The sequence below is a fragment of the Vombatus ursinus genome, unplaced genomic scaffold, assembly GCF_900497805.2.
Source record: "Vombatus ursinus unplaced genomic scaffold, bare-nosed wombat genome assembly UNPS02014779.1, whole genome shotgun sequence".
Taxonomy (NCBI): domain Eukaryota; kingdom Metazoa; phylum Chordata; class Mammalia; order Diprotodontia; family Vombatidae; genus Vombatus; species Vombatus ursinus.
The window spans coordinates 56,458,692-56,471,411 of NW_020954557.1; the positions used below are offsets into that span (position 1 = coordinate 56,458,692).

The 12,720-nt window shown below is 40.5% G+C and overlaps 1 protein-coding gene across 1 annotated transcript in view; it reads left to right on the forward strand.

Moving 5' to 3' along the window:
• The first annotated feature begins 1,631 nt into the window (after nt 1-1,631).
• The window catches only part of DPP4 (dipeptidyl peptidase 4), a 107,584-nt gene continuing 96,495 nt past the window's right edge, over nt 1,632-12,720 (forward strand). Inside the window, exons 1-2 of the mRNA XM_027865989.1 lie at nt 1,632-2,017; nt 2,721-2,805. Of these exons, the coding sequence (XP_027721790.1) occupies nt 2,012-2,017; nt 2,721-2,805 (91 nt within the window). The 5' untranslated portion in view covers nt 1,632-2,011. The remainder of the gene's footprint in view (nt 2,018-2,720; nt 2,806-12,720) is intronic.

Sequence of the window (12,720 nt, forward strand, 5' to 3'; positions counted from 1 at the left end):
CTTCAACCTGACTCCCTGTTACCCCATTTGAGGCTTTCTTTGGGTAAAGATACTGAATTGGTTTGCCATTTCCTTTCCTTTTTTTTTTCTCCTGAAATTGGGGTTAAGTGACTTGCCCAAGGTCACACAGCTAGTAAGTTGTCTGAGGTCACATTTGAACTCAGGTCCTCCTGACTCCTGGGCTGATGCTCTCCACTGCGCCACCTAGCTGCCCCTGCCATTTCCTTCTTCAACTCATTTTACAGATGAAGAACTGAGGCAAAGACGGTTAAGTGACTTGCTCAGGGTCACACAGCTAGTAAGTGTCTGAGGCTGGATTTGAATTTGGGAAGATGAGTCTTAATGGTTCCCAGCCCAGTGCTCTCTCCACCTTGCCACTTAACTACCTCTATACATGAGTATACACAAACAACCCATACAAAATAAGTCATGGAAATTGCCTTTCAGTGTTGTTGGAGGCAGTCGCTATCATTTTGCCCACAACTGTTCCATCGTTTTTGCCGACTAAATTTCCATGTAAATGGACATGTGACCCTATATGCCTAAGATCAAGTGATGTCAGTTTACATCTGAACTCAGGTCTTGTGAGATAAAAGATCTTGGTTTGCTCAGCGTGTGTGTGTGTGTGTGTGTACGTGTGTGTGTGTGTGTGTACGTGTGTGTGCGCGCGCTGAGGGGTGGGGATGGCAGGCAGAGTGGGAAGGGTTCAGACCTCTGATTGTACAGGTGCAGGGAATTCTTTCCGAAGAAACTATTTCTACCACTGCCCACCCTCCTCTGCTGTTCATTTTCAATTCTTCAGCAGTTGTCTGGGACAGTATGTAAGATGTGGCTTTCAGATGGACACAGCTGGTATATTAAAGAGGCAGGACTCGAATCCAGGTCTTCCAGGCTCCGAAAATGGCCCTCTCTATTAATTCCCTAATTCTGGCAGCCTTTCATAATTTTTATTACCAAGAAGTTGGAAGTTCTCCCTCTCCTACTACAGATCTCTACCTTTACCGACCTCTTTTTGCCCTCCTCTCATTTCATACCATCTTTTAAGTACCTACTATTTGCAAGTCTCCCTTGTTGACCCTTAAGATACAAAGTATTCCCTAAGTACAGTCCCTGCCTCTAAGGCACGGTAGGGATAATGCGCATACCCATGAAAGGTGAGGTAACTTGTATTTAGAGGATTACCTGGGGGAAGATTGTCAGAAAAAGCTTCCAGTTGGTGGTGGTCACAGATCTCTCTCCCCAAGGACAGAAGGATTCCCAGAAGCCTAGGTGAGGAGGGATAGCATTCTACCCATGAGGGTGGGTGAACCCATTTAAGCTAGACTCTGAATTTTTAAATTTATATAGTTCCTCCAACTCTCCAATGCCCCAGGCTCCCGGACCCCATGCTCCTTTTCTAAAGGTGTAGATAGCTTTACCCAGGTAGGGAGAGAGAGATCTCTTTCCCATCCACACACACGCAAACAGGCATAGGCTGCCGGGCAATGCTCAAACTAAGCCCAGACCCTAAATGACCTTACCAGGCCCAAGCACCACCTCCACTCAGGGAGAGGGGCGGGTCAGGAGGGCCCTTACTCTGTATCGGCTTCTCCCCCTCCAGAAGCGCACACAGCTGGAGCCCTGCCTGCGGAAGGTGTAGCCCGCGCCTCTGCAGCCGGGCTCGCCTCAGTGCCCACAAACAGGGCCCCTCCGTCTGTCCCTGGGTGGAGTGAGGTTGGCGGGGAGGGAAATGAGTGTAGAGATGAGGGTGGGGTGGGGGCGACCCACAAGTTTCTCCTCCTCCGTCCCAGCGGCCGCCTAGCTGCGGGCTCCTTGTAGCCTCTGGGTGCCGGGACTGTGTTAGCCGGGGTCTCAGCCCTCTTTACTAATGTTTAACCCAGGGCTGGAAACTTGGGAACGACCTGTGACACCGCACCCGGAGAAAGCGAAAAGCAGAGCTCCGGCTTCTCACCTCTTACTTTTGCTTTCTGCCTTGGCTCAGGGAAGACCAGCTTGAGGGGTGTTTCCGACAATGAAGGTCAGTAAGTAATGACATCTTGCCTTTCTTCGGCTCTTAGGTTTTTGGGGTCACTGTCCTATGCCTTCAGTGAAATTGGGCGCCACGGCACACTGCTCACGGGTTGAAATGAATTTTCGCAGCTCTCCTAGTCAGTTGAGGGAAGGTGCCCGAGCTTTTCTGCACAATTGGTTTCAGTCCCAGAGGACTTTTTTTTTGGGGGGGTGGCACAGGGAATCGGATTATGTTAGCAAGATAGAAAATGCACACAGTTTGTCATAGGTAATCGTAGATTTAGGGCTAAAAGTTTTGTTTTCATTCAAGCACACGCCGAAGAAACAATTCTTGTGCTTTCAAGGATGTGAATAATCATCTTCCTAAGTCATAATCACATGCAAACTCTGCCACTGACATTCACAAAGGCCTGTCCCACTGGATTCTTATTCAAATAGTGTGTAGAGAAGATAGCCAGCAGAACTGAGGAAGTTCAGAAATCTGACTTTCCTTACCAGCATTGACACTTGTGTCCTTGATCTCTCTGGGCCTCAGTTTTATTTTCTGTAAAATGTTGGGAGTCCGAGGTCTCTTCCAGAGATCCTCAACACAAACTTCCCTATTGACCCCTTTCTCCCTCAAGGTTAACACATGCACCAACTTACAAACCAATATAAAGCCATCAGTAATATGTCATTCTAATATTCCTCATCATTTCCTGTTTTTGCAGACAGTATGGGGTCTCTTAGTGTTGTTGGGGGCAGTTGCGGTCATTTTGATCATAACTATTCCATCGGTTTTGCTGACCCAAAAAAGTAAGTCTGAAACTTTGGTCTTTAAAGTGAAAAAATCATAGGAACAAGAATGTTGCTCTTTCTCATCATAATTAAGAAATCAGCACTGCTTTTGGGGTGTTAACTTTTGTAGGGTCTCAGTTGCCTTTAAGATAACTGAGCTTTTTCATAAAACCTAATCTGTTGTAGAGCCTTGGTAATTGTCAACTTTGTGGGCCCACTGTTATCAACACTTTGTATCTTCGCTATGTTTAGCACTGGGCTCTGCTACCTGGAGGCACATAATAAATCTTTATTGTCCTTAGTGCTCAGGCAGTAATTATTTAATCACTAAGTAACTTTTGTAGAATACAAAGCCTTTGAGTGCTGAGTATTTTTCCTCGGTGTTTGTATTCCCTATCTCTAAAATCAGAGAAAGTCTTGTACATCCAAAGTGCTTACTTACTACATGCTTGTTGGATTGGTATTAACATGCTATACAAGGAAAAATTCCAGTAAAAGAAACTGACTTTACAGATCCCAGTCATAGCTAATCTGCGGTTCCATGTAGACTAGCAGAAATAACTTCCCCTCCCCCATAAGATTTAAAGAAAAAGGGAAATAATTTAGTTTATTTCAAGGGTGCTGAAATGTGGTTTAAAAAAGGCAGAACAAAAACTCATCTCTTTTTTGGTTGGGAGGGCTGGAAGAAACTGTATGAGTGTTTTTAGATCTGGAACAATTTTATCATGTCAATACTGCTTGTGATGCTCAGTAGCATCACATAGGTAGCTGCTCAGTTAAAGGTACCTCAGTTTTCTTCTACTCAATTGTATTTCCCACTGGTCCTTATCATTAACAGGTACAAAGTACACATTAATCAAATGTTGAATATTAATTAACTGCCAGTTTCTGATTGAATTCTCTTTCCCCAGCATCCTCTTTAAATTCTTAATTTGCTTGAAAATTCAGAAGCCAGCACTGAATAAGATGCATCATTTGCTCAAAAAGAAGCATTACCTTGGAATTTTTTTTAGTCCAGACAGGTGATTTCATTTCTGTGTAGGGATCTCTTCTCTCTCTCTCTCTCTCTCTCTCTCTCTCTCTCTCTCTCCCCCCCTTCCTTCCTCTCCCTCTTTCTTCCTCCCTACCCCCCTTTATCATTGCATGCTAGTAACTGCTCAGCAGTATCTTTAGTCTTATAGAGCCTTAAATCTTTATAATCTTAGAGAGCTAAGATTGTGAGAGATTAAGTGAGTTTGGGGAGGGGACTGTCATTCCTTTAAATGGATCATGTATAGGTGTAGTGCATAGAGTACTGTGTCTTAGGCAGCTCTCTAAAGTCATCTTTAAAGACTACTCCAAAGATTTACCTTCAAATTCTTGAGTGGTTTTTTCCATTCCTGAGATGAAAGGGATGTCAGAGGTTATTTAGTCCAACACAAGTGAAGTGAGTTTTCACATATAGTTTCCCTAGTCACTAGAGAATTTGAAATAGAGTATTTAAACGACTGGATAGTCTCAGTCCAAATTCCATAATCAAAGTTCGTAATTATTCTCTGCAGTTTACATAACTCTATTCAGGTAGTTTCTCACAGGTATATTGTAATTACAGTTAAAAGAGGTCATATATACCAAGAAAGTTAAAGGCAAAATAATCTGATAGGGTTAACCCTAGTTACATTTATTGTATTTCCTCTGTCTTAGTTTTTGGAAAGCTAAGTCTGACTTATGCTTGTGTCTAGCCCTGAAATAAATCAAAGCCATGAGTTGAGGAATAAAGCATCTTTAATTGAGATTACAGGATAGCAAACCTATCACCCTGGGGGATGTCCAGTGGATTTCCCAAAGAGACCTATGAAAAAGTTTTTGTAGTTTTAGGAGGGGAGTGGAGGGGAGGAGATAGGTGAAGTAGCAAGGCCTGGTCATGAGACCCAAGTGGCCCTTAAGCATCCGGGCAAGGAAAGCCACCTCATTCTGGCAGTTTTGCCTTTCATGCCACGAATCCTAATGGAAGGGGGCAAGGGCACTAGAAGTTGGGATCCAGCTTGAGCAGGGCTCCCTTGCAGGGCAAAATCCCTAGGTGGGGGGGATGTAGGGTATGCTTTTGTTCAACCTAATCAATAGTAAATAACTTAAGAGTAGGGATGCAAGGGCATTACTGAAATCCTGACATTACAAGGACCATTTAAGGGAATGGTAGTCCATATTGCATTTGGTATTAACAATTTGTACATTAACATGTATATTGTCCATTTTCTGTCACTTGTAAAATTTATATAGCAGAAACTGATTTTTTTTTTACAAAGCAAAGTTTTATATACTTAAATGAACAGTACAAACACAATCCATTGGGGGAGAAAATGATAATTTTCATTGTCCATTTCTTAAAATTGCTACACATTAAACAAGGATCTTAATGTACTTTGAGTTTGAGGGGAATAGTCAGGAGGCCCTTCTGGTCTCAGTTCTGTTTTTTGATTAACAGAGAGGTAGGAGATGGAGGAGAGCAGGAGAGAAGGGCTCAGGAATGCAGCATTTCCATTAGATCAGAAATACTGGACCTAGGCTTTGCTTTTGAATAAAAATGTCAGCAGTTATTGAGACTGGAGAGTTATTTCCTGAGAAATTTCCTCTGCATTTTCAATCCAGGTTGGAAGGAAATTACAGAGATACAGGACTGGGAAAAATAAAAATATTTTATAAACAATAAACAAAGCCCTGGATTATGTGAAAAGCTAAGCATAAAACAGCCAAGAAGAAACAACCAGAATGGCTTCTCCCTAGAGAGGTTTGTAGATGTGGAGGTCAAGTTTGTTCACTTGAAGTGCTCACTTGGGCAGGACTGTGCAGGCACAGCTGGAATAGCATGAGAGAGACAGTGAATAAGAGAAACAGAGAGACCAGAAACTCATGCTGGAAGCAGACACTACAAACTTCAATAACATGGTCTTAATGTTACTAACTTGGTTTTAGAATGAAAATTCCTTGAAGGCGGAAATTATGCATTATCTACACTGTCTGCCACATTTATTTGAGGGTTCTTGATTAAAAATCTGTCTCAAATAGTTTTTGGAAGGTTAGCAGAAATGTAGCCTTGTATGCCAACACTTTAATGTCCCTAAAATTCAGTAATATGTATGGGAACTGGATTCCTAATAAACTACAGAAGTCTTCTTGGTCAACAATAACAGCAAATTGCCTCATAGTCTGGTTTAATTCAACAAATTTAATTCAATTTAAAAAATAATTTATTGAAATCTTCTGTTTTTAAAGACCTTCATTTCCCAGTATATCTCTTTCTTTTCTCTTATCCAGTGAGTCATCCTTTCTAACAAAGAATTAAAAAGAGGTTTTAAAAAAAAAAAGGTTAGTAAAACTAACCAATATGCCCACTGAGTCTGAAAGCTTTTACAGTGTTCCATACCCATTGTCTGCTACCTGCAAAGAAGGGGGTGATGGGTTTCTCATTTTGGGGCCAAGCTTGGTGATTATAATTACTCAGCATCCAGTCTTTTTTTCTTTCTCTCTCTCTCTCTCTCTTTGTCTTCCTTCCTTTCTTTTTGATTCTTTCCATTTCCACATATGTATAAAGCACCTACTATGCTTAAAGCACTATGCTAGATCTTAAGGTTGTAAGTCATTCATTCCTCCTTCAAAATATAATTTTATCCTTGTTTTTGCTATGTTGTATATACTTCCCATCAGATTCATTTTGTAATCATGTAGTCATCAATAAACATGTCCTACTTCTTGTGCTCAGTTTCCTTAAAGACTTATAGAATTTCTCAACTTGACCAGGGAAACTGGTTACCAAAGATTTGTCTAGCATTATTGAGAGGAAAGTTTATATGAAGAATAAGATCAGAAAAAAGCAAAACACCAAACCAAAAAGAAAAAATGATGACTTTTGAGATTTATTTGAAAAAGTTCAGGAAGGCAATTCAAATTTTTTTTGTAATTTCCAGAGAAATTTTTTTTTAAAAACAAAATAGCTGTGGTCCTTCACAGATTAGTTATCATTTGAGTACAGTGTTGATGAAGTAAGGGGCTTGAACTCTTTATACCCCAGATGGCTTCACTTGGTTCCCTGACCATAGATTGTGCCTTTCACACACGTCAACTAGACATGTTGCACAAACATATCCTACCACCCTCAAAAGAGTTCAGCCACTGAAAGACTGTGGTTACTCAGTTTGAAAAAACAAAAAACTGCTAGAAAAGCAACTCTACAAACATCCTTCACTGGTGGTGTGTAACGGCTGAACTGAAGAAGGAAGAATCAGCAAAAATGAACTTTAATTAATTACGTATGGAAACTATAGGTGGAAGTCACACAACTGTGGTGACTAAGTGACTATTTGTGTATGTTCTTTGATTTCATCTGGGCCTTCACTGCTGCAAAGGCATTTTTCTATTTTTCCCTCTGCCATGAAAGCTTCTCTCTTCAACTGAACTCTCACAACTTCCCTTCCCTCTCTGCTCATCTGCCCGGAGCTCTTTTTTCTAATGACAATAGCTAGTATGTATAAAAGCCCTTTAAGGTTTGTAAAGCCCTTTTGCATACATTATCTTGTTTGATCCTCACAACAGTACTGTCAGGTGGGTGCATTTATCCCCATTTTATAGATGTGGACACTCAGGATGAAAACTTGAGTGACTTGCACAGGGTCACAGGCTGCTAAGTGCATGAGGAAGGATTTGAGCTCCACTGTCCTCCCAAGTCCAGCAGTCAATGCATCATGACATCTAGCTGCCTTCTGCCATTCTTTGTCATTCTCTTCAACTGAATGCTTCTGGACTATCCCCCACTCTCCTCTTTTTCTCCATTCTTTGATATTGAGGTGTCCCTTCTCCAATGAAGCCTTTGCTCCTATGTTCTCTGGTGTTCTGCAGGACCTTGCAACTTGAATCATCCACTCTTTAATTTGAAGCCTTCAAGCATAGCTAAGTTCCTTTTCCCCTCTTTAAATTTTTTTTTTACTAGACCCTACTATCATCCTCTCAAGCTGTCCTCCTCTCTGTCTCCTTCCTTTCTTAGCAGAGAAATTGCTTATGAGTCAAAAGTGAAAGAGCCTGTGGGAAAGTTAAATATATTGTCAAGGACAAAATTTATTCGGAAATTGTAGGATAAATATTATTAAGTTCCTAGGGCTCTGTTTTATTTTATTTTTTAACAACTATATACCTGAGGGGCAGTATAATGTAATGGATAGAGTTGACCTTAGGATTGGGAACATACCTTTGATATCATAATAATAGCTGACATTTATATAGTGCATTAAGGTTTTCAAAGTATTTCACATATATTATTGCATTTGATTTTATGCATTGAGTGTGTGACCCTGGGGATTTTCCTCTCCATACTTTTAAATTTATAATTCCAATCCAAAAAAATGAACAAATACTAATATTTGTTGTCAATTGATAAAGCATTTTAAATGCCTATGGTGTGCAGATTGCAGTGCTAGGAATTAGGGGAAGTACAAAGTATAGCTGAGTGTAACTCCTCTCAAGAAATTTAAAATTTGGCAGGAGAAATAAGACACCAACCCAGATAGCTTTAATAAGCTGTGATCTCTCTGAATGGTCTGAAAGTGTCTCTGAAGAACTCTGGAATTGATTGTATATGATGGGAGACACTGGCAAAGTATTACCCAGCATGGTGTACCTGCATCAAAGAAGGTGCCGTGCTTTATGAGCAATGCAGAATTGCAGTAAATCAAAAGGAACATGAGATGCGCAGATTTATTGACATCTCCACCCCAGATGTTCATATGGACTATTTGTGCCTGACCTGTGGTAGAGCCTTTTGAGCTCGTATTGGTCTGATCAGCCACGGTTGGACACATTGTACCTTGACTCCAGCAGAATGATGTCATTTTGGTCCTCTTTGAGAACAAAGGACAAGAACTAACCTATAAACAATGGTATATGATACTATAAATGCATCAGAGTAGAAGTATAAATTGCTATATGAGGTCTGAGGAAGGTGGAATTTTGTTACCAACTTCCGGACCAGTTAGAGATTCCTGAGAAGAGGTAGCACAAATTGAGTGCAACAGACAAAGAGGGGGAAAGAGCATTCCAGGCATAAAGAATGATCTGAGCAAAAGGGTAACGGTACATGGGTGAGCTGTGCATTTAGAGAGAAGATGTTATCTAGGATTGGCTGGAATATAGAGGGATTGGAGACTAGCAGTTTGAGATAACACCAGAAAGGGAGGGTGATGCTAGATTGCGAGATAGAAGGAAGGCATAGGGATTTTAACCTTTAATAGTGATGTCATTCAGAGCCATTTTTTATTTTAGAGCAAAAGAATAAGATGACCAGATCTCTGTAAGAAAAATTATTCTAGCTGTAGTATCAAGGATTGGAGAGGAGGAAGAATGGAAGTGGCGTAAGATCAGTAAGGAGGTTACTGAAAAAATCTTGAGCGAGTAGTATTGAGGACCAAACTAGGATGATGCCATTGGTAATAGGATCATAGATTTAAGTCAGGAATGATCTTGGAAGTCATTTATTTCAACCTCTTCATTTTTTACAGAGGAAGCCACCGAAGCTTAGAGAGGTTATGTGACTAAGTCTAGGTCATACAGGAAGTTAAATGGAAGCCCTAGCAGTTGAACCAAGGTCCTTTGGTCCAAATCTAGCACTTTCTCTGTTGTTGGGATCAGCAAGATCTAGTAACAGATAGGTTGTGAGAAGTGAAGAAAGATCATTGAGAACACCAAAGGATCTCACTCATCTGGTCCAAACCTTGCCTTCCTCCACTCCCCCCCTTTTTTCTTTTTTTGGTCAAGGCAGTTGGGGTTAAGTGACTTGCCCAGGTTCACACAGCTAGCAAGTGTCACATGTCTGTTCTGAGACCAGATTTGAACGTAGACCCTCCTGATTCCAGGGCCATTGCTCTATCTGGTGCGCTATCCACTGTACCACCTAACTGCCCCTCCCTTTTTTTCTTTTTAACTGATGAGGAAGTAGGTTCTTAGAGGTTACATGACTTAGAGGTTACATGACCCAAGGTCACACAGGTAGTAGGACATAATGCAGGGCTTTGACTTCAGGTCTTCTGATTTTATAGGATCAATCATACACAAATTTAGAGTTTAAAGGGACCTTAGAGGCCACTGAATCCCTACTCCTTCATTTTATAGATGAGGAAACTGAGACACAGAATAGTAAAATGACTTGTCCTGGCATTCACAATTAGTAAGTGTATAAGTTGAGTCCAGGACTTTTTGATTCAATGCTCTATCCACTACTCCACTGTAGCCTATTCAGTGCCCTTTCCATTGTACCATGCAGTCTCTTTTGCATTAATAATCTTGAGGTTACAAACACCTGAGTGGTAGTGCTCCTAGGAAGAAATAGAAAAATTCAAAGTAGGAACAAGTTTTTTTGGGAAAGAATAAGCTGGGGCATGCAGTTGGAGATGTTTTGAAGGCAAGTACAAATCTGAGTCTGGAGCTCATAAGAGGGATCGGAAGAAGAATTAAAGATATAGAGTGATCTGCATAGTGGTGGTTAATTGAAACTGGTAGTTAATTGAGATTGCCACGGGGAGAGAGACCCTTTTACCTGTATTCAGAGTAAGGGAAAAAAGTAGAAGCCAAAAAGACAGAAAGAGCAATGGAAAAGATAGAAGAAGAAAAGATTGTGGTGCATGTACACAAATATTTATAGCATCTCTTTCTGTGGTGGCAAAGAATTGGGAATTGAGGGGATGCCCATCAATTGGGGAATGGCTGAACAAGTTGTGGTATATGAATGTAATGGAATACTATTGTGCTGTAAGAAATTATGAGCAGGCAGACTTCCGAAAAACCTGGAAAGACTTGTATGGATCGATGCTGAGTGAAGTGAACAGAACCAGGAGAACCTTGCACACAGTAACAACCACATTGTGTAATGACTAACTTTGATAGACTTAGCTCTTCTCATCAATGCAAGGATCTAAGACATCTCCAAAAGTCTCATGATGGAAAATGCTATCTACATCCAGAGAAAGAACTATGGAGTTTGAATGCAGATTGAAGCATACTATTTGCTCTTTTTTTTTTCCTTCTGTTTTGTTTTGTTTCTTCTTTCTTGTAGTTCCTCCTATTGGTTCTAATTCTTCTTTACAACATGACTAATGTGAAAATATGTTTAATAGGAATGTATACGTAGAGCCTACATCAGATTGCGTGCCACCTTGGGGAGGGAGGCAGAGAAAATTTAAAACTCAAAAGCTTATGGAAGTGATTGTTGAAAACTAAAAATAAATTACTTAATTAAAAAAAGATTATAGAGTCAAAAGTTTATATCCTCCTAAAAATTTAAGGAGCATATCTAAAAGAAGAGATTGGTTAGCAGTATAAAAAGTTATGAACAGAGCAACGGGGATGAGGACTGAAAAAAGGCCATTGGATGGGATCATTGTTGTTCAGTCATTTTTCAGTCATGTTCAACTCTTCGTGATCCCATTTGGGCCTTTCTTGGCAGAAATACTGGAGTGGTTTGCCTTCTCCAGTTCATTTTACGGGATGAGGAACTGAGGCAAACAGAATTAAGAGACTTGACGAGGAGCACAAAGCTAGTAGACGTCTGAGCCAGGTTTGAAGAGTCTTCCTGACTCCAGGCCTAGCGCTCTATCCACTGTGCCTTCTGGCTGTTCAGCTTAACACATAGTGTTCAGTAAAAGCTTGTTGACTGACTGATGTTGAAGTGCTTTTGTTTTTTGACTGGATTTTTTTTTTCTTCCAGTGGAGCTGTGGTGTAGTTGCCCACACACTTCAAAACGAAGCAGTATCATGACTCAATCTGATTGAGGATTTACTTTAGGAAATGCCTTGACAGTAGATTCTTTGAGTTAATATTTATATATTTTTCTTTTTTTTTTTAAAATTTTTTAATTTTTAACGTGTTTTTAAAGCTTTGGGTTACAAATTTTCTCCCTTCCTCCCTCCCCACCCACCCTTTTTGAAAAGGCAAGCATCTTGGTACAGGTTATACATGTGTAGTCATGCAAAACACTTCCATAGTAGTCCTGTTGTGAAAAACTAAGTATATTTCCCTTCATACTATCCTAGCCCCCCATTTATTCTACTCTCTCTTTTGACCCTGTCCCTCTTTAGAAGTGTTTGCTTCTGATTATCCCCTCCCCCAATCTGCCCTCCCCTCTATCAACCCCCTGCTCTCTTGTCCCCTTCCCCCCTTATTTTCCTGTAGGTTAAGATAGATTTCCAAACCCCATTGTGTATGTTATTCCCTCCTTAAGCCAAATCCTGTGAGAATGAGATTCACTCATTCCCTGTCACCTTCCCCCATTTCCCCTCCACTGTAAAAGCCTTTTCTTGTCTGTTTCATGTGAGATATTTTGCCTTATTCTACTTCTTTCTCCTTCTCCTAGTATAATCCTCTCTCACCCCTTAATTTTATTGTCCAGATATTACCCCTTCATCTTCAACTCACCCTGTGCCCTCTATCTATCTATCTATACATACGTATAATTTTTTTCCCTCCCACTATCTTAATACTGAGGAAGGACTCATGAGTTACAAATATAATCTTTCCTTGCAGGAATGTAAATAGTTCAACCTTAATAAGTCTCTTATGGCTTCTCTTTCCTGTTTACCTCTTCCATGTTTCATTTGAGTCTTGTATTTGAAGGTCAGATTTTATGTTCAGCTCTGGTCTTTTCCACAGGAATGCTTGAAAGTCCCCTATTTCATTGAATAACCATTTTTTACCCTGAAGGATTATACTCAGTTTTGCTGGGTAGGTGATTCTAGGTTGTAGTCCTAACTCCTTTGCCCTCCGGACCCTGTAGAAGCTGCTAAATCTTGTGTTATCCTGATTGTGTTTCCACAGTACTTGAATTGTTTCCTTCTGGCTGCTTGCAATATCTTCTCCTTGACCTGGGAATTCTGGAATTTGGCTACAACATTCCTAGGAGTTTTCCTTTGGGGATC